This window comes from Mytilus trossulus, chromosome 2 (genome assembly GCF_036588685.1).
Source record: "Mytilus trossulus isolate FHL-02 chromosome 2, PNRI_Mtr1.1.1.hap1, whole genome shotgun sequence".
In the NCBI taxonomy this organism is placed as follows: Eukaryota; Metazoa; Mollusca; class Bivalvia; order Mytilida; family Mytilidae; genus Mytilus; species Mytilus trossulus.
The window spans coordinates 34,768,394-34,793,859 of NC_086374.1; the positions used below are offsets into that span (position 1 = coordinate 34,768,394).

At 31.2% G+C, this 25,466-nt stretch overlaps 1 protein-coding gene across 3 annotated transcripts; it reads left to right on the plus strand.

Annotated features, from left to right (window-relative positions):
* On the plus strand, positions 1–24,956 carry LOC134707075 (uncharacterized). 3 transcript variants are annotated; one of them, XM_063566566.1, is made up of 11 exons: positions 1–117; positions 5,562–5,801; positions 6,553–6,632; positions 9,078–9,150; positions 9,956–10,114; positions 11,808–11,966; positions 12,358–12,428; positions 14,136–14,211; positions 14,930–16,179; positions 16,625–16,758; positions 19,261–24,956. In XM_063566566.1, the coding sequence occupies exons 2-11, from the start codon at positions 5,621–5,623 to the stop codon at positions 19,277–19,279; spliced, it is 2,202 nt and encodes a 733-aa protein (XP_063422636.1). In that variant the 5' UTR covers positions 1–117; positions 5,562–5,620; the 3' UTR covers positions 19,280–24,956. The 3 variants fall into 3 exon arrangements, with proteins under 3 accessions (XP_063422636.1, XP_063422635.1, XP_063422634.1); XM_063566565.1 differs by having other exon boundaries at positions 60–215; XM_063566564.1 differs by lacking the exon at positions 1–117 and adding an exon at positions 1,674–1,755.
* The last annotated feature ends 510 nt before the right edge of the window (positions 24,957–25,466 follow it).

Consider the following 25,466-nt stretch of genomic DNA (forward strand, 5'->3'; position numbering starts at 1 on the left):
GTAAATAAATACCATGTACAGTTGTGTAAACACTATTTAAATAACAATAATGACATACATGTATATCAATATACGTAAAATTTAATCGTTAAGGTCGGAATGTATGTGCAGATATGTGTAAGTGCATTATTTCAAAATATAACCATCTAATAACATGTTTGCTTAGTTGGATTTTTATAGATGTAATTCAAAATATATACGGGTGATTATTTTTGGTGAGTACGAACTAAAATATAGAGAATTCGTGTACAATCTAGACTATGCAAATATTTACCGTTGACTCCTTTTTCATTTTCAGCGACCTGAAAACATGTAAATAAATACGACGGTTTTGTACCATCATATTAACGTCAAAGAAAAACTTGACCAAAGTCATTAAAACAACTATCATTCCTCAGTGAACACAAAATATAACATTGCGGCTTTATATCATAACAATGACATTTTTTTCAAAGGTTGACTTCAGCTACGCTTTTCCTAAATCACGTACAAAATATCCATGCCAGAGTGTACAGTATGAAAATAAAATCTGAGAGGCTTCGAGGTGCATTAAAATTTGCTTCAACTGGCCTGCACCATTTAAGTACTGACAGCCACACACTTCTTACCAAGCTTAATCCAGATGCCAAACATACTTACTTACTTACTTACTTACTTACTTACTACTTACTTACTTACTTACTTACTTACTTACTTACTTACTTACTTACTTACTTACTTACTTACTTACTTACTACTTACTTACTTACTTACTTACTTACTTACTTACTTACTTACTTACTTACTTACTTACTTACTTACTTACTTACTTACTTACTTATCTTACTTACTTATTACTTACTTACTTACTTACTTACTTACTTACTTACTTACTTACTTACTTACTTACTTACTTACTTACAAAATTAATACTAATCTTAATTTCAATTGGATAAATTACAATCAGCTATTACACTGAGACATATATGACACCACGTTTGAAAAACAATTTGCCAGTCATTATTTTAAAAATTCACCACAAAATATTTTGATGATTATCTTTTATATGTTTATTGAGAACACCTGTTTATTTTTTTGATAGCGGCATCCTTTTTTGTTCTTTTCATGTGAGCATCACTTTATTTCTAATCTCTAATGTAACTATTGTCAGTTTTTGTTTCTAACCATATTGGATGCCATAACTTTTCAATGTCTTGGCCGATTTTAAAATAATGTTAGCCAAATGCGTTTGTGCAAAAAAATATAGTCTATCGTATCAGCTAGGAGAAACAAAATTTAATGTATCATTCGTCTTTTATTAGGAATGGAGCATGTTTTTTATAAGATAAACATTAACCTTTAAACGTTGGTCTAATTAAACACATCTTTTCTAATAAAGAACAGCAAGGATTTTGTATGTGCAGTATCAATTATTCATCAGAGACATATAATGTATTATATGTCTCTGGTATCACTGATGAGAGTCTTTTTTTTTTTTTATCTTGGAATGTTGATAAGTCGTTATCCTAAGGACATTGTTTTATATTTTTATATACAAGTTCATGCAGACAGGAAGCTAATTTTATTAAAACTTTTATAATCCTGGTACTTTTGATAACTATTAATACATAATCAAAAACCCTATTTTCAGCAAATGAAAAAGGCATTCTAACTGATAGTAATTAGAGTTGTCTCCCCCTCAGTTACCTCTTCTGTTAAATTTCGAAATAACGTAAACAACATAAAAAAAATGTTTTGACCAGAAAAGACTCAAAAGTAAGAAAAAATACGACTTTTAGTTGTTAGTAAAAGCAAGACAAAACGTCAGCTATAAAATTTATAGGTTTAATGTCTCATTTGGTAAAAAGTATGTCGAGAAATGGTCATTTATACATTTTGTTGAGGTGTGGTTGGATCTTGGGGACAGTCGCGGATCCATAAATTTTTATAAGTGGGCCAATTGATCTGCCTTAGAGAGGGGACCACTTCATTCATTCCTCAATGATTCTCTTTTTAATCAACAAAATTGTTCACACCCTACCCGCCTTATCTGCCTCTAGGAGGCACAAATTTTGGAAAACAAGCACATAACAGCATAACACTGTAAATAATTGGACCTTGTAAATTATATGTCTGACATTTATATTTGTTGGATGCTGTAGTATACACCTTGTTGCTATTTGTCTGCCATTACTGGACATCACACAGGTTCCCTGAAAAATTCTGACATCATAATACAAAATCTGACGCCAATGGGAAAGTGATGGTTTTACAATAGTAACATGACGTCATTAGTTTAAGTGGCACTGATTCTCGGGTCAGCCAGGATCAGCAATAAGGTGTATACATCTAACATACATACATATCTGTCAACTGACCCGTTTTCTGCGGGTGTGACCCGAGATTTTCACAATTCTGAGGGATCACCCGGGACACCCGCCGGGTCATTGAATTTAATGAAATAACCCAGGAATTCCGAAAATGACCCGATTTCACCCGTATTTCTTAGCATTGAGATTGATTTCATAAGTAATATTCCTTTGAAATACCGGCAAATTCGTAATTCTTCCATGAACAGGAAGTTCATCTAGCTATGTAAACTGTCAAATTAAGTGACCCATTAAGTGCATGGCTTCATTTGACAGCTTTGGTGTGAAACACACTGTTCATTAACACCAATTACCTAAGCTTTAGGTCGTAAATAAATTGCACTATAAACATAAACAAACATATTTCAACTAGTTACTTCCCCTTATTTGTCACCATTCAAAATTATTCCTTATATTTACGTTTTATGGGTGAAAAAGATTAAATCATAAAAAATATAAAATTCAAATACATATTGAAAAATAAATTTTTCAATATTTTTATACCTTTATACAATATTTAAAAAAAAGTTGAAAATTATTTTTTACATTTATACTTCCTTTTACTGTATTACTATATTTTATCATAGTCTAAATTTTAAGTAAAATATTCTAACTGTAGGAAAAAATGATATGTTAAAAGGCAATACAGTTAATGATAAAAAAAAATAAAAGGCAATACAGTAATGATAAAAAAAAAAGAAAAAAAAAGGCAATACAGCTAGTTATCTTGAACATTCTAAAATTACATTTGAAAAATAAATGGTAGTGGTTGATGATTACTAAAAGTACAGGATATAAGATTGAGTTACACAAATTTATAAAATTCTTTAAGAGTGCAATGAAACAAAAATTAATAAGATTTAAAATGACTGAACCAAGTGAACATGTATTGATGTTTTGGTATCTTTGATATACATTGTAAGAAAATGTACCATAAATACTGAAATTCAGCTCGAAAAAGTTCGTACGCGTTATGACCTGAGATTTGATTCTTCAATGCAGGTCATGACCTGCATTTTCATCGTCACAGGTTGACAGGTATGTACATACCTGCCAACTTTTGAAAATCCCCAGGCAGGTTTTAGTGCACGACAACAAGTTCAAAGGTTATAACTCCTTACTGCATTTTTAGCTCACCTGGCCCGAAGGGCCAAGTGAGCTTTTCTCATCACTTGGCGTCCGTCGTCGTCGTCCGTCGTCATCCGTCGTCGTTAACTTTTACAAAAATCTTCTCCTCTGAAACTACTGGGCCAAATAAAACCACACTTGGCCACAATCATCATTGGGGTATCTAGTTTAAAAAATGTGTGGCGTGACCCGGTCATCCAACCAAGATGGCTGCCACGGCTAAAAATAGAACATAGGGGTAAAATGCAGTTTTTGGCTTATAACTCAAAAACCAAAGCATTCAGAGGAAATCTGACATGGGGTAAAAATGTTTATCAGGTCAAGATCAATCTGCCCTGAAATTTTCAGATGAATCCGTTAACCTGTTGTTGGGTTGCTGCCCCTGAATTGGTAATTTTGAGGAAATTTTGCTGTTTTTGGTTATTATTTTAAATATTATTATAGATAGAGATAAACTGTAAACAGTGATAATGTTCAGCAAAGTTAGATTTACAAATAAGTCAACATGACCAAAATGGTCAGTTGACCCCTTTAGGAGTTATTGCCCTTTATAGTCAATTTTAACCATTTTTCATAAATCTAAGTAATCTTTTACAAAAATCTTCTCCTCTGAAACTACTGGGCCAAATTAATTCAAACTTGGCCACAATCATCTTTGGGGTATCTAGTTTAAAAAATGTGTGGCGTGACCCGGTCAACCAACCAAGATGGCCGCCATGGCTAAAAATAGAACATAGGGGTAAAATGCAGTTTTTGGCTTATAACTCAAAAACCAAAGCATTTTGAGGAAATTTGACATGGGACAAAAATGTTTATCAGGTCAATATCTATCTGCCCTGAAATTTTTAGATGAATTGGACAATCGGTTGTTGGCTTGCTGCCCTCCAATTGGTAATTTTTAAAGAAATTTTGCCGTTTTTGGTTATTATCTTGAATACTATTATAGATAGAAATAAACAGTAAACAGCAACAATGTTCAGCAAAGTAAGATCTACAAATAAGTCAACATGACCTAAATGGTCAATTGACCCCTTAAGGAGTTATTGCCCTTTATAGTCAATTTTTAACAATTTTCATTAACTCGGTAAATTTATGTAAATTTTTACCAAATATTTTTCTCTGTTACTAATGGGCAAGGTTCATTATAGATATAATTGTAAGAAGCAAGAATGTTCAGTAAAGTAAGAATTTCAAACACATCACCATCACCAAAATACAATTTTGTCATGAATCCATTTGTGTCCTTTGTTTAATATGCACATAGACCAAGGTGAGCGACACAGGCTCTTTAGAGCCTCTAGTTTGTGCGTACTAGTACTACTAGCTGTTTTGTGGTTTAGAAAAAGTGTTGTTTATATTTGTATAATGCTTACAAACCTTTTCTTTAGTTTATTTGCATGATTCTAGTTATTATATCAGTAGAAAAGACGAATACATGTATGTAGCTAGAACACCAGGATTTGTTTTCTTTTGAAAGAATATTAAATGATTGTTGACTTTTCCAATTGAAATGTTGCACAAAATAGGACATTTATTTCATCTTTATGAACAATGATGAAAGAAAAAATACATTGTACTACTAATTTAAATGATATGGTAATTTGATTTAATACAAAAATAACGATACAATGTATGTTACATGTACAGCAAGTGTAAAAAATTGAGAATGGAAATGGGGAATATGTCAAAGAGCAGAGAGCCACCACTGAATCTTTAACGCATTGATAAAATCCCGCAATCTGAGATGGTCCTCAACTGGTGCCTAAATAAAATTGTGTACTTGTTCCGTAAAAATGGACATCACACTTACATGTAACTCCAAAACATATAATAAATGAACATAATGAACTAAAACTAAAAGATATATATATACAACATGTACAATACTATCAAAGGCTCCTGACTTGGGACAGAGGCAAAAATGTCAATAAGTTAGTGAATAAACTTTTATTTATTATCTTTATTGTAGTACTGCATCAATGAAATTTGTTAATCAGCCATGCTTTTATTCTTAAGCTGTGTACATGCATGGTGTAAAAAGCTCCTTGCAGATGAAAATTCTATAAAATTTATTTTATTTTTCAGATTTGAAATAAAGACATTTGCAGTTATATAAAATTGAATATGAGGGAGGCAAAAAAAATATGAGTAAAATTTCTTCGCTATCAGTACTATTCAAATGGAATAAAGTAAAGGCATCATGTAATAAAACCTTACCAAGATCTAGATGTAAACATGCATGCTGCTTACATAATGAATATGCATACATTATTGGTGGAAAAGATGGCAATGTTTCAGTAAAAGATTTCTGCAGATTTCATATAGGTATTTAGCATTTCATGAATTAATGACATCATTATGCAATGTTTCTTTGATGATTGTAGAATCAATTATCAAGCTTATTTATAAGCTGAAGTTATCATCAATGAATATAACACTGAACATTCATTTGCATTAATTCTTCACATCTTTTGGATACATTTTGTTGCTAAACTTTAACATGTTTGGACTGATAAACACAAAAATATTCATATTGAAATCTAAAAATAGATAATTCTTAGGAATACATGTCATCATGTAGCATCATATTACAGAATTTTGCTTTTGCTAATGAAATACCATTCAAAGTGTAATGTTTCTGATTTATAGATCTTATTTGATTCAGTTAAACCTTGCATTACAAAAGGTCATATAATACAGTATTGTTTTAGGAAAAACATTCATCAACGAGATTCTAACTGAATGAAATCTGATTAGATACAGATATACATGTAACAGAACATCATGTTGAAATAGCACTCAAACAATGTATTTTTCTTTGTAAAGCAACTTTAAAATTTAAACTAAAGTATCACATCCTGAATTTGATTTGTGATAAAATCATTTCAAAAAGCATCTTATTCAAGCAATATAATAATTTATATATCATTACCATAATGCTTAAGGGCTCGGTGGAGAACACTGAACTCTTAACGTGAATTCTTTCCCCAATTATGTAAGTGAAATTTTAAACTGACCATTAAACATGGAAAAAAAAAAACTCAACTCATTTTGATCTCATATTTTAATTTTTCAGGTACACACAAATGGGAGGAACTTTCATATAGAGGGGAAAAGATTCCCTATTTTGAAGGCCACAGCCTAGTTGCACACAAGGTAACTATGTACATTTATACATGAAAAATGATAACCAACTTAAATGTGTTTTAGAAAAAATAGCTAAACATGAAATGAAGAAGAACCCCATAAAAAAACATTCAACTTACATTTGTGTTCAACAAAAAAAGTCATGTGTAAGTGTTTATAGAATCTTGAGCTATCAATTTGCCTTTTCAGAATCTAATGCATTCTGGGTAATATTTTCAAAAGTGTACACCAAAACCTCTTAATTGGTTAAAAACGTCCTAAACAATGAAAATTCAACAAATGACATATATATTTTCATTTTGGGGTATGAACAATGAAATTACCCATAATCCTTTAGATTCTGAAACGGCCAATTGACTTGCCATAATCTAGAAAAGTGGTGAACCTATTGAACAGAAACTATCAAAGACCAACCATCAAGATCAATACAAAAAAAGTCAGTTTTGCAAAAAAAAAAAAAATATAGCTTTATTTATTTTCAACACATATGATTGTGTAATCTGAGATCTGTTCTACATATGTTGCAAATTCAATTTGATTATACATATATATATGTTAAAATTCTATTGATACAGAATAAACGATTATAAATAAAAGTATTTTTTACATGTGTATGATTCGTATTTGTATACATGTTCATGATGTTTGAATAGTTTTACACTAGTAATTTTTTGGGGCCCTTTATCATTATAGATTGCTGTTCGGTGTGAGACTACATGTAGGCTCAGTGCTGAAGACCGTAACTTGACCTATAATGGTTTAGTTTTATAGATTATGACTTGTATGTAGAATTGTCTCAATGTAGTATAATACTTGTACAGTGTTCTCCCCAGGCCGTTTTAGCGCCGCGATGTTCAGCGCTATTTGAATTCACCGCGGTGGTATTTGGGCAGACCGCGGCGCTATCCAATCAAAAATCAGCGCTATTGTTTTTGAGTTTCAAACATCCTGTATTATTTTGTACACATTCCGATCACGTGATCGACTGGTTTATTTATCCAAGAGATCGTTAATTCACCCAACAATGTCAAATATCGTAGGGACAAGTTCAATAAATGATAAAAATGGCGCCATTTGCAAAACTTTTACTGCCAAATTAACCTTTCCTCCCTCGAGTTTTTCGCTTTTAAAAATACCGAAACTTATGAAAGGAATGGACAGAGACATTTAATGCATGTCTCGGGTGCTGAAAAGTTCATTTCTAAAAAATATAAGGAAAGTGTTACCCCCTTCTCTGACAACGTGGTCTCAACCATTGCTTGAACCATTTACGATTATATCATTACTTTTTCGCGTTTTAATACTACCGAACCTGAATTGTTTGAAGGAGGCAACCCTGTTATCAAGGGATTCATTATAAGCCCGTATATTACGATTACTTGTCCATCCGTGGCTCTTTTTCAAATAGATAAGGGAATAAGACAAAACGAAATTTTTGTGTAGATATATATGAAATATCGATATTTGTCAACCAATCATCAATATATATTATTTAAATATTGCTTTAAATTTAATGTAAACAGAGGATGGCTTGGATTAGAAATAGTATAAGTGTAAACAGGAAGTTATGTCAGCCAGTAAGGGAGATAATTTGGGAGGGAAAGACCTAAAAGAAGTATTGTCAAATCTTAACAAACTTATCTGGTGGCACATATTCAAATGTTTATAGAATTATCAAACACAACCTCTAAAGGTGGTAATTGCTTCAATTGGCATATATAATGTATTTGATTGGTAATTTACCTTTAAAATAAAAAAATCTTTAAAATATTTTTATAGGATTTCTTTCATACATGTTATATTCATAATTCATAATTGGAATATTTTAGCCTTTTTTAAGCAAATCTTTGATAACAATTGAATATTATTGAAAGGGCAAGTTCATTTCTTCCTTTGAAATACTATACTCATTTTTATTGCAAAGTCGCACTTTGCTAGAAATGTTTATAAAAGTAAATGTAAAAAATACCAATCTTGTCATTGAAAACTTTCTCACAGAAGCTGACAATGACTTTATTGTTGGACCTACATGTTCTGCAACATCACCTGTTAGTAATAAGAAATCTTCACATAGGCAGTCTGGTATAGACCCACCATGGAAAAGACTTTTCCTTGGGTGTTACAGACAGATAATAATATGAGGATTATATGAATTTACAATGGAGAAAAAGACTTTTCTTCTATCATGTCTATACCCAGACAATAACATTAGCAAACAAAGGGTAACTTCCATGAGCATAATGAGGACATCATTACAAGAGAAAACATCAATAGCATAATATAGGAGAAACACATAAAAAATCAATTACAAACCAACCGCGCGGCGCGACAAAGTTACTGAGAATTGTGGAAAATCACGCACTTACCACAGCGCTATCCAAAAATCCTGGGGAGAACACTGCTTGTATGCAATTTTCGTAAATTGAGTTCACACTATATTTTGTGTAATTACAGAGACTTCTGTTACTGTTTGGAGGTGTTCTGAGTTATGATCACACAGAATCAGCTTTATGGATTATAAATCCAGGTAATTACTGTCGATCTATTGTTGTTTTTGTCACATATATATGGACATAAATAAATTCTGGAATTCCTCCCTCCCCCTCCACAAAAAATTTGAAACTACAAACTCAACAAAGGTAAATAAACCAGGCCAAGAGGTCGTACATTGATAAATGAACTTGTTTTTTAAACTCAATAAAAAATAGTAAGCAGTCTTATATTTGATAAGTATAAATGTATATACTCTTATTAAAGGTTGCATTTCTGTAAATATTGACCATCCAATTTCCCACAGGAACTCCTTTAATGGCTAAAATTATACCACTTTTACTATGAAGTTTTGAAAAAAAATCTTATCCTAGAATTGAAAGTTCATATGCACTACAATTTTTTCAAAGGTCAAAATATAGGGCTGTGCAGCATATTTTCAACTTTTATATGCACTGAACTTTCCAGAGTTTTAACTAACACTAATTTTCTTAACTACCCCTACCTTAGCTAGAATGATTGATTGGTGGTTGCTTAACGCCAAGTACCTCGAATGAAGGGTAACCACAGATTTCGATGTAAACAATATGCACATGTTTATTTACTGGTAACATTCCCAAGTTATGTCTCTATGAGATGGAACAAACAGAGCATAACTGGGAACCAGTATGTAAACAAAAATTAATTTTCTATTAATATTCTAAATCTCCCAAAAAGAGGCGTGGTTTGAGAAACAGCTGTATTTACAAAGTGCAACCTAAAGGCAACTAATTCTAGACCTCATTGAGCTAGATCCTATGTCACTGTTAACACCTGTTTCATAAAAGTGATTTGTGTTTCAGATTTACAATATATCAGGAGGCACGTACCAGATGCTGGTAGTACACAGCCATGTGCCAGACGACATCACACTTCAGTGGTCCATAACAATGTGATGTATGTGTATGGTGGATACATTGATCTTCAGGGATCAACCTCAGATGTATGGGCATATCACATAGGTATGTGTATGGATATAGGGGCATGTCTTTCTTGGAATCAACATAATTTATAATCTAAAACCTTGCCTGGATTTCTAGACATAAGGAATTTCAAATTCACGTATAATATTTTCTGCACATAAAAGTAACCATTGTTAATTTGGTCACAATTAGATGATATGTACTTGCATTGACATGAAAAGCTGATAAAACTGACGTGGAAAGGTAACACATGCCCACCAAAAGCTCTTTTTTTGAGAGCCCAGGTGGTCGTGTGGTCTAGCGGGATGGCTGCAGTGCAGGCGATTTGGTGTCACGATATCACAGTAGCATGGGTTCGAATCCCGGCGAGGGAAGAACCAAAAATTTGCGAAAGCAAATAGTTGGGTTGATGTTTAGACGAGTTGTATATACATTATGTACACAGCCATGTATCACCATCATTGATGGCGATCCGATGGATACATCTGTTGTAGGGTTGTCACTGACTCAGACGTACTTATGAATATAATTATTTTCTGTGACTGTATCTTACATTAATTTGTAGGATCCTTTACTATAGATAATTTAGCTGATCTGTAACAATAACATCTTCATGTCTTATATATCATGTACTGTAGTACGCCGCTAGATTAAAACTGACGTGGAAAGGTAACACATGGCCACCGAAAGCTCTTATTTTGAGAGCCCAGGTGGTCGTGTGGTCTAGCGAGACGGCTGCAGTAGCATGGGTTCGAATCCCGGCGAGGGAAGAACCAAAAATTTGCGAAAGCAAATTTACAGATCTAACATTGTTGGGTTGATGTTTAGACGAGTTGTATATATATATATAGCCTAGGTGGTATTGTGGTCTAGCGGGACGGCTGCAGTGCAGGCGATTTGGTGTCACGATATCACAGTAGCATGGGTTCGAATCCCGCCGAGGGAAGAACCAAAGATTTGTGAAAGCAAATTTACAGATCTAACATTGTTGGGTTGATGTTTAGACGAGTTGTATATACATTATGTACACAGCCATGTATCACCATCATTGATGGCGATCCGATGGATACATCTGTTGTAGGGTTGTCACTGACTCAGACGTACTTATGAATATAATTATTTTCTGTGACTGTATCTTACATTAATTTGTAGGATCCTTTACTATAGATAATTTAGCTGATCTGTATCAATAACATCTTCATGTCTTATATATCATGTACTATAGTACGCCGCTAGATTAAAACTGACGTGGAAAGGTAACACATGGCCAGCGAAAGCTCTTTTTTTGAGAGCCCAGGTGGTCGTGTGGTCTAGCGGGACGGCTGCAGTGCAGGCGATTTGGTGTCACGATATCACAGTAGCATGGGTTCGAATTCCGGCGAGGGAAGAACCAAAAATTTGCGAAAGCAAATTTACAGCAGTGTTCTCCCCTAAGTCCTACAACACAGTACCACAGTAAACACAACAAAGGCAAACAGGTAATGACAAAAAGTAACAAGAAAAAAAAATAAGCGACGCAACGCGACACAAAATACTGTAAAATTCATTTCGTCACGGGTTACCCTGGTGCTATCCAAAAATCCTGGGGAGAACACTGTACAGATCTAACATTGTTGGGTTGATGTTTAGACGAGTTGTATATATATATATATATACTTTATTGGTATTTGTAAACACTTTTGATGGATGTAATTGAATTATTTTGCCAAGACATTCCTTGTGTACATTTCAGACGATGAAGAATGGGAACAGATAAACCCTAATCAGAGGTTAGAGAATACAGCCGGTAAACGACATGGACATACATCAGTGTTATACGGTCGTGAGATGTGGGTATTTGGAGGAATGTCTGGCCTGCAGGCAAAATCAGACTTCTGGAGATTTAATTTGCGTAAGTATACAACATTTTCCTTGTATATAAATTTAAATTTCAGAAATTAAAAGCATATCTTGATTTAATCCTTGCCACCCAGAAAATAAATATAAAAAAAAAGAATTTTGAAATTTATGAAGCCTTTGCTTTTCTTTTTCATGATTATCTATAATTTTTCGATTTAAGGGGTGCCTGACATTCATTATTTGACTGTTTTACTGCAAAGACCCTTGAAAATAATTTAAGACTACATATTTTCGCTAAATCTTTTAGTATCTTTTTTCCCTTGCAAAATAGTTCAATTTTTTTCTGACAATTACTCTAGTATGTGATAGTTCACATTCCTCATTTTGCAGAGACATCTTTTAAAATATATGCATATCAAAACATACTACATCTTGTTTTATAGATTCATTGAAATGGGACAGAATAAAGTCAAAGTATGGACCTCCTTGTTTATCTGGACATTCAGCAACAGTGGTGAGTTTTTAACCCTCCCCCCCACCATAGCCGAGGGCTCATCAAGTTTTACCCTTGTACGTCCCAAAGTTGGTTTCCATTCTCTTACTTCAATCAATTGTTATGAAACTTCTACACAATGCTTATTACCACAAAACACAGATCAAATTTGAATTTAGGTGGCGTCAAATTTACGGTTGTTGAGTTATGCCCCTTTACAAATGAAAAAAATGAATATATAATGCTAATTACCACTACACTCAGTTTAAGTTCAAATTTTGGAAGCATCACTTTTGCAGTTCTTGAGTTATTTCCTTTTATAATGTTAAATGATAGGGGGCCATCCTATGTGTTCCTATGGATACATTCCCCATTTATTTTTTATTGTCATGAGATATGTCCGTTAATTATTTCAAATTGTATCTAGTATTATCCTATTAATAAGAAGAAGTGGTATGAGTGCCAATGAGGCAACTCCCCATCCAAGTGACATTGTATAAAAAGTAAACAATTTTAGGTTAAAGTACAGCCTTCATCAGAGAGCTTACACCGAACAGCAAGCTGTAAAGGGTTCCACAAATGACAAGTATAAAACAATTCAAACAGCAACCCAACGGTCTAATTTATACAAAACCAACAGTCTAATTTATACAGAAACAAGAAATAAGGAACACCTACATATATGAACCACACTAACAAACCACAACCATTGAACAACAGGCTCTTGACTTAGGACAGGTGCATAAACCTTATAATTATAGTAAAATATGTATAAAAGTATAACTCATATTGTGTTAAAACTTTATTACTATGAGATTTGGTTTCAATTAATGAGACACCAACACAATAACACAAAATTGTGTCCTGTAGATTCTAAATTTTGACTTGTACAATATAGGATATGATTAACAGTAAAGTATGCTATGCAAGCTTAAAAATCTGCTGTAATGAATTTGTTCTACCCTGAGGATACAGCAGGTCAACATTTTGGTGTAAATTTAAAGATATGAGTTTGAATACACCATGGCTTTCAAAGTAACCACAAGATCATTAAGTTTGATGATTACCTAAGCATCATTTGTACAACAATATTACAACACACTTGTTAATTAAAAAAACATTATATGCTTATTTAAAAAAAAAAGCTCTTATAAGTTGTGTTTGAAAGCAGATATTAGATATCCAAAAGGTTTAACTTTAAAGTGAAGTAAATCTAAAATCATGAAAAGTAAAATGGTCAGCCATAAACCAGGATGACAACACCAGAATTTATTGAGACAGAGTTTGACATTTTTTGTCTGCTGCAAATTAATTAGATTAACAATATCACAAGCTTTTGGTCCTTGGGTAGTGATTCCTAAATAGGCTGATAATTCAACAGCAAGTTCATTTACATGTAGATACAGGAGATTAAAATCAGGAGTAAACTAATTTGCACTTAGAAATTTTATGGCCCATTGAATTGTATGACCATGATAACCAAGAATGTAAATATTACATATATGACACAATGTATGACTATTATCACAATTTTAAGTGGGAGTCCATTGATATAAATTGTAAATATCAACTGATAAGTTATCTATGTAATCATTTTCCAGATAACCTACATAAAAATAAGTGTTAAAATAATGAAAAGGTAGTAGGATTACATAATCTTTTGGTAAAATATATATTAAAAAGATAATAATACTTTTTTATGTTTGAAAATAATGTTTGTATTTTTAGGTGAAGGATTACATGGTAATAGTAGGTGGAGAAAGTAATGGTGTAATGTCAAGTGATATATGGGTGTTTGGTTTCTGTAAGTATCAGGTGTCACTAACATTTATTGGTCAAATAAAATATTTTAACACCTAAAATATCAGCTGACCTGGCAGTCATTAAAATTTTGTGCACAATTGTTGTATTCTGAATCAAATACTGGGTTTTGGTGTTCACAGCACAAAACATTTAAAATTTTTTGCTCAAAACACCAAATTCAGTGCATGTCCACATGATTGGTTAACTATGTTATAAGTCGAATATAAGAATTTGAGTCAAATTGGTGAACGCTATTTTACAGTGATTGGAAATCTGAACTTGTCTGTAAATTTATGGATGACAACCATGACAACATCATTATGAAAAACAAACCCGCTTCACGTCAGACATCATTAAATCATTATTATATTTTAACCTTGCCATGAGAAGCGTGATTGACGAAATGATGTTTGATTAAAACAAAATGTAACTAAGTCTTTCTTCATCTAGTTGATATTTTTTGCTTTATTTTCATTACCATCTAAATCAACATGAAAATATGTTGTTGTCTGCTGTGTCACCTGCTGTCCTCATCAGTCATTGCAAAATTGATTTTTATACTGTTTAATTTCTTTTAAAAAAAAAAAAAAGTTTTCTTTCTGTAAAAAGTGTATAATTACAAACGTAAAATGTTGCATTATACCAAAAAGTCGTTTTGTTCAGATTGTTCAGATGTTAAATATGATTTTCATTCCAAACCCTTTCTTTTATTTTTACAGGCACATTAAAATGGACACATTACCAACCCACACATCAGTATCCTTCACCTCGTAAATGGCATTCTGTTATTCCTGTGACAGCACGATATAGGAAGGGGGATAATTCTGTCAGAACTAAATCATTACCTCATCTGCAGAAGAAAGGACAAAAAGTTGTAAATAGACCAAAATCAAGTCCAGTTTATTCTTCAGCAAGATTTGCTAGAAGATCTCCAGAGCAGACTGAAGATGCCAAATTAAACCGTCCAAATACTTTAGCACTTCATATGAGCGATGAATCAAATCAAATTAACTCTACTTCTCAGCCAATTGAAATGTCCAGTTTAAATGAGAGAAATTCTGACCGGAGAAGTCCTTTCAAAGGAAACGGATTTGATAAGGGTACAAAACAGAAAGATGAGAAGTCCCCCCTGTTATGTAATAGACAGACATCAAGGGATAGTATGATATCTAATGGTAGTGGACTAGGGACAGATAACCCATGTCTAGAGCTGGATAGTAGCTGTGAAAAAATGGATAGATTTGCCAAATGTTCAAATGACAGCTCTGATTGTCTGGTTTCTTTAGAACTGAAAAATATGAATGCAAATGTTAATCAGAAAGATTCATTGCATAAGTCCCAAGTTGTTACTAGATTTGTGAAAAATAAAAAGCAGAATTTTCATGCATCAAATATTCCAGGACAAGTTAACCTGTCCCCGAATGGTGATACATTCCGTTGTAAAACTCATAGCAATAAGAACAAGTCATGTGACCTGGTTGTTGAAGATCTTGAATTCTGTGATAATTACTTCTCTAACAGTACTCAGGAAAATAACAGACTTAAACATTCCAGAAAGATGGATATTACCCACAGCTCAAACAAAGATTTAAAAATAAAACAACCAGATACAGCATTTTATGAAACAGAATTTAATGACAAAACTATGATGAAAACACAAAGTTCTCTAGAAGAAAAATCATATTCTATGAGTGATATTAGTAAACCAAATCTTGTCCAAATTCTACCAATAACCTCAAAATCAACCAGTATGCAGCTACCCCAAAAAGTGCCTTGTAGGAAATGTAGTTTGAATTGTTGGATGGAGGAAACAGAGATTGACGATGACACCTTAGACCCAGATGATGTGGATAGTCCCTCGAATGGTACATCAGACATAGTCAATGATGTAACAGAGTCCAAATCTACACAGGACCAAGAGTCCAAACCGACACAGGACCAAGAAGCTTGTAAAGAGACTGTTGTTGAGGTATTTGATTTGTAATATTAATGTAGGGAGGCAGACTGCATTCATTGCACCTCTCAGTGTATAGATTTTATTAATTGCCCTATGTGTACTTTCTTACACATGATAAACTATAATTTAAGAATAAGAAGATATGGTATGATAACTCTCACAGGAGACCAAATGACACAGAAATTAACAACTATAGGTCACGGTACAGCCTTTGGCAATGATTTCCTCGTGTAAACATTTGGCTAAGATTAAAAGTATCAGGAGGGAATACAAGCTTTATCTTTTTGTTCTTATATCTGTTTTGCTTTTTACATGTAAGCTACACATCTTTCATTATGTGAAACATTCATATGGATAAACATTTTTTTAATCAGTTAGATAGTAATAAAAAAACACAAATAAATCATAAAATTTCAATTGTATAGGTGTTGATTCAACATGTTTGTATATTTTATAGAATGGTCCCCCCTACTTGTTGTTGATTGGTGGACATGAGGAAAAGGGACACAATGTATCAGTAGAACCTATTGTTGTGTGGCAGTGTGATGTTTTAGTCAGACATAGTGATATTAGCCATGGAGAATACATGAAGTAAGTAATCAGGCTCTAAAACAAGTAGTAGCTTGACTAAATCAACAAGCTAGTATACATATTTACTTGGTATTATAAGTAGTCATCTCTAATTTAACATGGAAGTACACCTTGTTTTAGATAAATCATTGGACAGAAATGATGTCAGTTACTGCATGAAAGTGAAAATGTCATGCAAGGTTCATTTGAAAATGTTTACTAAATTGTTAATTGATGAACAAAATTAGACTTGTAAGCTGGCGCTACATTTTTTTCAATATAGAGTTTTCAAAATATCACCTCCAGCCTTTCACTCTGTATCAAGTCTCTGTCAATAATAGGAAAGGAAGTTATAAATTTAATCTTGAAAGTCATGGTTGTTTCAATGAGTTGTTATTCAGAATATAATTTTATTAAAGACATACATCAGCAGAGAAGTTGATTGTGAAAATTATTAGTAATGGTGTCTCTTATAAATGTAGAAGTTAATATCAAGGGGGGAGAGGGGGGGGGGTCATCTAATTTGAAAATAGGACTAAAATGTTCATTCTTCTCTTATTAATAGTTTATTTTAAAATTTTACCAGATTTTCTACCATGTACAATGTAGAAACCTAAACTAAGATATGAATTTAAGCCATAAATATTAAAAGATAGATTTTTTTTGGTTTAAATGTATGTTAAAACTTTGGCTTTGAAGCAGTCCGCTACATTATTTGTATAATTCTTGAAAACTTGCTCTTAATGTTGACATAAGAAGTTAATTATCATCAGAACCAAATAGCTTATCTATTAAAATGAGTGTTTTTGGTATTATAGAATTAGGAAAAACAATTTTGTGTGTGCATTTTATATTTTTACACCATTAAGTGCTTATTGGCATACTTTATATCAGCCTATAGCTAGTACATAAAGACCACTACGGTATTTGTTAAATAATAAGCATATATTTGCATTGTTTCCTCTCTTTAGAACAACACTATGCTTACAATCTTATGTTATATGAATGTATATTAGCCTTAATGCAGATAAAATTATAAAGCATGGTACCAAAAATACTTGGTCTTTAGCAATGATTATATTAGAATTGTAACTTAATTCAGATATAAAGGAATTTTAAATAAAAAGTAGATAAATCTAGCCTCATTCAATCAAATAAAGGCAATGGTAGTAGTGCACTGTTCTAAGTTCATGAATGGATTGAGAAAAAAACAAATCTGGGTTACCAACTTAAACTGAGGGAAACACATCAAATATAAAAAAAAATGTTTCATATAAGAACACTATTAAATAATGGTTCTCCATATTTTCTTTCAGATTTTTAAGAAACTTTCAAACAATGATTTTGATATCTTGTTATTAATATTTTGTAACAGTTAAAAACATAATTTGAAATCCCAACAAGATGTGTTTTTTATATATACTGTATGTTGATGTGTTTTAAAATATCTTATTTTAGGAATATTGGTTATAATTACTTATCAAAATCTAAATTAATCAAAATTAAAATCTCTAAAACGTATGCATTTGGCAATGAAATTTTTATGATTTTTTTTTTATAGATTTTAGAATTCTATTTTTTTTAAGGTCTAGTTTTGTTCAGTGTTATCAATATTGTAGGACTTGTGTTGTGTTCTACACTATTCCTACTGAAGTATGCCATTGTCCAGTACATTTCACTTCACTTTGTTTGACTCATTTTGCTTTACAGCCAAAAGATATATTATTGCAGTGTACTCGATTTGTGACTTTAAAAGCACATATCAAGGGATAACCACTTGCCTTTGGCCTTATATAGTAGAGGCAGATGAAAGGAGTAGGTCAAGTAAGACCCCTTTTTGGCCTCAAAATATAGCAGTTTTACAAAATTGTTAAAATGTAAACTTTTAGATATTTATTGGATAGTAAAATGCTTTTGCTACATAAATATGGGCTGTTTTTGACGATACAATGCACATATATTTAGTACTAGCACCACTAAGTCATGCTAAATTACTGAAATCTTCATAATTCTAGCATTTTAGTTAAATTTTAGAAGGTTTTCATGTAAAATGAAAGTGGAAGCATTCGTGTTCATCCTTAATATTGAAAGGTAAGTTGTATTTTATGATAATATACAACATATATAAAGGTTGAGGATGACCACGAATGCGGCCACTTTCATTTTTGACAAAAACCATCCGAAAATTTTTTCGGCATATTTGGTAGATTTTTCATATTTCAGCTTGAATCGGTACGTTTTTTATGACTAAATCAGTTAAAATCTTTTACATAAAGTAATTGATTCAAATTAAATAGACACTTAAGTGTTTAAAAAGTGGTCAAAATCTTTGTTCAGATGAACCTGAAATTTGAGGCCAAAATCAGCCCTTACCGGACCTACTCCTTTATCAAATATTAAAATATTTATATAAACTTTCTTTTTATGAAGATGAGTACTACTAAAGTTTTAATTTCTAGTGAAATACAGTTAACCTTGATTCACTGAAATGGATTTTTTTTACATTTCTATTTCTATTTTCAGATCTAGTCTTGTTATATAGAGACAAAATTCTGCCAGTCATAAATGTGCCAGATATATAGAGTTTGCAGAGTCTATGACATTAGATACAGAAAACTTTCACTGTAGTATGGTGCAAATACTGTCTGGAACCTCACTCTAATAACTTATTCAGAAGTTGTGGCACTTCTCAACAATGTCCAGTGTGTTGTTTATTCCCAGTGTGCCTTTGAGTTGTTACAGTTGTTGTTTAATGCATTTATTAGATTAAGAGTGATTAGCCAAAAACCAGCACCATCATTTTTATATAAAAACAGTTAAATTTTAAAAAGCTAGTTACATTTTGTTATTTGTTTGTATTTTTCTAAAAGCATAACATGAAAGCATTTAATTTGAGGTTATCATTTGTATATTTGAAATGTGCATTACATCAGTAAATATGAAGCTACTCTGCTCTATAAAAATCTTTATTCCTTGAAAAGAATGTACATTTATCATTTTACATACCAGATAAAATTATCTTATGTAGCAGATGGATGTATGACAAACACATGAAATAGATAAACATACATTTTTACTGAAGTCTCAATGTATGATGTTATGTCAAAGAATTTCCCAGTCCAAGTAGATTTGAAAAAAAGTTTTTTGATAAGAAAAAAAAATGTCTCAATAAGAATTTTTTTATTATATTTAAAGGATTGACCTTTCATTTATTTGACTGTTATAATTTTTTGTAAAATGTGCAAAACAAATTGAATGCATGCCACAAATCAAATGCTATGGTTTAGTTTGTCTTGTTTTGTTTATGTAAGGTTACAGGAATGTATTTGATAGACTATTCTAAAGAGAATACAATAACTGTATATTGTCTCATAAATATCTCCTAGTGTTATCAGTTCTCGATAGAGCAACACACTTTTGCTCCATAGGGCCAGTTCTTCAAATAATTGTGGTCAAAGATGATTGTGTTAATTTAGTAGATACCTTTAGTCATTTCCTATTATCCTCACGATTTTCTCTTGCGTAAATCAAGAAAAATCAAAACATCTGTTGTTGTGCTCAATTTTGACATTGTGTGCAAAACGTCATCAATTCTGGATAGTTGTGAAAAGTATAGTATGGTAAGCATGTTTGATAATTTTAGTAGATTTAAAATTATGCAAATTGAAGAAAAGTATCAATTAACTATCATTTGTCTCTAGAAAACATTTTTTTGTATGAATTTTAGCCTTATTGATCAATTTAGGCATCTTTAACCGATATCCTAGGAATTATCACTCAAGGACCAACATATGCATTGAATATTAATTTTAGATGATTTAAAATTATTGAACCAATTTGTATATGTTATAAGATGTTGTAACAGCTGTTATTAATATTTTACTGTCACAGTCACAATATTTAAGGGCATTACTTTTTCGATAATTGAATTTAATTAAATTTTATACTTGATAAGGTATGGCTCAAACTGCGTTCCATAATTATTTTCACACCACATCTTACAATTGTGTATTAGGTATGTGGACTTGACCTTCTTTTCGAGCTAAGTTTTGTTTATATTTGAAAACGTGCTATTTATGAACCGAGGGGATGACGTTAGGATTGTTTTGGGAATAAGGAAAAGAAGGTTAAAATCAGAAAATATTATTTTTACTGTTGTAAAATGTCTGAAAACTTGAAATGTTGAAATTAATACTTGCTTGAAGTGAGTTTTCATTCTGTCCTTGAAATACAGACAAATAGAAAACATGTGCGATGCCGTGAACTACTTTTATTTTAAACACAAGCATTGCTATCGAGAACTGATTACTATCGAGAACAAATGACTACATGATATATATACAGATGTAGCATATTTACTGATATAATTTTTTGCCAAGGGAAAATACAAAAATACAACAGCTACATGTATATTTGTTTTGGTTGTTATAATTACTCATTAGTGATAATTGTCAATTTCCGTCAATTTCCTAGAAGTTTATTTTAAATGCTCTCGCTCTATATGAGTTTAATTTGTAGTAAAATTATCTTGTTTTATAGAAAATTAACTGTCAGTTTTGTGCACGAAGCAGCCTTTTTTTATAATTGAATGTTCATTTTTCAACATTACAAACATAACTGATGGCGGTACAATGTTTTGTTTTTGATATGTCTTAAAAAATAGAAATATGGCTTTGTACAATGGTACAAGTAAAAACAAATGTTTTCTTAACATTCAAAACAAAGAATGGTTGGGAGAGTAAAGAATATGTTCTAGTCTTATTTATAATAGGAAAATGATATTATGTGCAAGATTTGTTATTTATTGTTCAAAGCAATTACTCAGGTTGGGGAATTTGATTTCATGTTTATAAAAAATTATGGTACCAGTAACTTACAACAATATTTACTAATTATGTGATCTTTTTTTTTTATAAAAGATTTTTATGGCTTGTTTGTAATTTTAAAAACCTAATCTTCTAAATTCTAGATACACAAAAAATTGAAGCTTCTTTTTACAAATTTATTTGGTTGTAAAAAATGTTGTCCAAAGCACAAGCATGCTAAAAGTGTGTGTAAAAATTCAATTACAGATTCTAATGGGAACATGTGTGAAATGTAATAATGTTATATAAAGGCTTTAACTTCATTGACTGTACATTATCTCCACCGTAACATGACTTATTATTGTGTGCAGAAGTCTAAATTGCTCAGCAAAAACTACTCATTCTATATTGGATGTTCTTTTAGTAGTTTTCATCATCTTTCATAAAGAAACCAAACTGTTCTCACCAATTTATTTATTGTCTCATTATTCCTGAAATAATGAATATTTAATTTACTATACCGGTACATATCAGATATTCGCTTTTAGTTTTTTGTAGAGGAAAGTTGTCTGTAATACAAAATTTTTAAGTCTTGTATCTTTAATTTTTTTTTATATTTTGAAATTTCTTTTTGACATGAACCATATCACCCTATGACTTGCATCAAAAGTGCTTAATATAGAATAGTTCTTCATTTATTCCAAACATAAAGTATCATGATATATATCATTTAGCCAGTTACCAAATTCACAATAATTCTGATTTTATTAGTAAATTACTGCCATGAATTTATTCATTTTGTTGTGAAAGACAAACACTTTTGTTGTTGTGTAGGTTGAACATAACTTAATCTGATTCATTTACTATTCTATGGTGAAAGAATTGAAAAAAACTGACAGATTCTTCCACAGAATATCCTGTTGTGCACTTCCTTTTTAATTTTGTATTCTTCTGTATTTTTGAGTTAATATGAAAAGTTAAACTTTGCTATTCCTACTTATTTTACTTAGAGACATGGGCAACACTTATTCCTTGAAAGGACTTGCACATTTTTATACAATGTATATACATTTCTGTCATGATTTTTTTTAAATGGACGTCACTTACTATTGTTAATGTCTTAGTACTTAGTAAGATTATGTTAAAAGCTCAGAATAAGCAATAAAAAATTACCCTGTGATATACTTACTAGTATTTTTTTCTATCTGATCCTGTTCAAGGATAAGACGATTTTAATTATCATGAAATCAGGTTTAATAGATAGATACTACATTTTTAAAACTTAGAATTGTTTATTGTTGTAAGAAAAATATAATGTTTTATCACTGAAGCAATACCATCAATTTATAACAATATCTTTTAATTAGCAATTTCTATTCTTTTATTAAAACTATTATTAACTTTATGTTCAAAGGAGTAAGTTCGATAAGGGCCATATTTGGCCCCAATTATAAAGTTCATAGTTATAAGACAATAAATGTTTTAAGTTGCCTTAAAGACATGTTAGAAAGTTAAACAGAACTGTTTTTGTCAAAGTTTAATTCTAACACGTTGATTTTTACATCCAAAAAAGGTCAAAATAAGGGATTTTGGTGAAATTTGACGAAATCAGCTAGATTTCAACCAAATGAAGGACCAGGAAACATAGAGCGCAGGCGTCGACAAGCTTAAGATTCAAATAAGACATGTGAAATGTCTTCACAAACATTATTTTAAAAGATCTTTCTTGTCGACGTATGCGCTCTATGTTTCCAGTCCAATAATCTATGGAAATTTACCCATTTTCATTGATTTTTTCGTGAAAAAACAATATGAGTACAACTTGTGACGTCATAATGAAACGCAGAAATGTAAAATTTTCAACAAAATTGTTCATATCCTAGCTAGTCAATGTATTAGCTATAATTTATCGTGATATTGGTTGATAAATCTGAATTTAAAATTTACGCTAAAAAGGGGGGCCATTTTAGGACCTTATCGAACATACTCCTTTGAAATGGATTCAATTTTACTTATATGAAAGTTGAAGTGGTCATATAATTTATAAAATATCTTGCGACTGAACAATGATATATATAATATATGTGTATATAATGAGAATTTAAAAGTCCTTTAATGCAGCTACAGTAAATTGAAAAGAAGTTTATTGAAGAATGTGAATAACACACTCTTTCCTTTTGTTCAATGCTTTCATCTCTGTTTTGATTTTCAGATTGGTTTGAAATTCTTTGATGATGTGATCACTTTACACTAGCTTCTTTGCATCTAATTTTATTATATATTATTGTATTTATAAAATACAAATTAATTACTTTATACTTTTAAACATATTCTGTAAATGCTAAAATAAATTAGTATGACTTTTATTATTAATATTTATAATGTCAAAGAGAAATAGTTGTTAATTTCTGTGTCATTTGATCTCTTGTGGAGAGTTGTCTCATTGGCAATCATACCAATCTTCTTTTTTGTACCGATATGGTAAAACATTTTTCTTTGTCATATAAATGACCTATGGAAAATACCTTTTATAGATGTCTTTTGTCCTGAACCTATTTTTAATGATTGAAGGAAATCTTTAAATTGTATCATCTAACTTTCATGTCAGATTACTTTTTGAGAAAAAAATTCCTTTACTGACAATTTTGTAAAGTTTTTCCCATTTTGACCAATGGTCTATTAAATAATCTTCATGAAATTGTTTTTTTCTGACAAATATCAGCTGCCATTTTACTTTTTGCATGGTCCATCAATCAAAATCTTGTGTTAGTGATTTAGTCTGTTTCTAAGTAAATTTGTAAGTATTTTGACCTCACCTGTTGATTAGTTGTTAGGAAAATTTAATGGTTGTCTGAAAAATGTAACCTGCCCTGAATATTCATTAACAACTGACTCATGTCTAGTTATTGATTTTGATGAGATGATAGCAAGATGATTCGATTGACTTATGTGTCTTATGACTATCACATATAGCAAGTTGTATATCTTTGCCTGATATGTCATGTTAGTATCACTGATACACTCAGTATTTTATCATTTATTATACAGCTATATTGCTGGTAAGAATTTTTTAAGCATTTGTATTTTTATAATCATACACATGATTTCTTCAAATGTAAAAGGACATGAAAGTGACCTAAGACTAACAGACTAAATACATGTAGACCTCACTAAATATTGTTGACAATATTAAAGCTTCAATAATGAAGAGACATTACCATTAAATGTTGACCAAAAGCAATTTATGACTTAAGTTATATTATTGTTTCAGTATTTTCTGTACATACATATTATTTTTGTTTTAAGTACCAGATTTATATTTAGTTCAATTTAATCAGTATACTCTTTCTGTGATATTTGTTATACAGTATAGGTTTATATATGTTTCTAAATAAATAATTTTGTAATGTTGAAGATTTAATATTTTGTAACCCTACTTAATATATAAGTGTGGTATGATGAACTACTTTTTCTATCCAACGACATAATGGTTTCCATGTGATGAATTCTGTTCTAGTCTACTTATTCAATTGTGTCTTGCTAATTATGATTCAAGTTTGGAAAGACAGTCTCTTTGACATATTCCCTGTTTCCATTCTCAATTTTAAACATCTTGTTTAGGATTAGAGATCTTTATTTGAAGTATATTCATTATCCCTTTCTAAACTTCCTTCTCTGGACAACGAATGTTTGGGAAAAAAATCTATTGCAAATCCCCAATGGATGTTATGCAAATACTGACATGCATTATCATAGATAATAGTATGTAATATAGAAAGATTAACTGTTTACATAACTTTGAATGTTTGAAACAGTAAGGAAATAGACCCCAGGAATAGATGGCCTTAGCAGTATTTGGCAAAACCCTTTTTGTTTTTTTGGATATTCATGATAGCACCTCAATTTGGTACTTTATTTGGTGTA

Bases quoted from the DNA above. Each gene is read 5' to 3' on its own strand.
- LOC134707075 (XM_063566566.1), top strand. From the start codon at position 5,621: ATGAGTAAAATTTCTTCGCTATCAGTACTATTCAAATGGAATAAAGTA. The intron at 6,633-9,077 runs GTAACTATGTAC...GTGTAATTACAG, and splicing joins ACAGCCTAGTTGCACACAAG to AGACTTCTGTTACTGTTTGG. The intron at 10,115-11,807 runs GTATGTGTATGG...TGTACATTTCAG, and splicing joins TGTATGGGCATATCACATAG to ACGATGAAGAATGGGAACAG.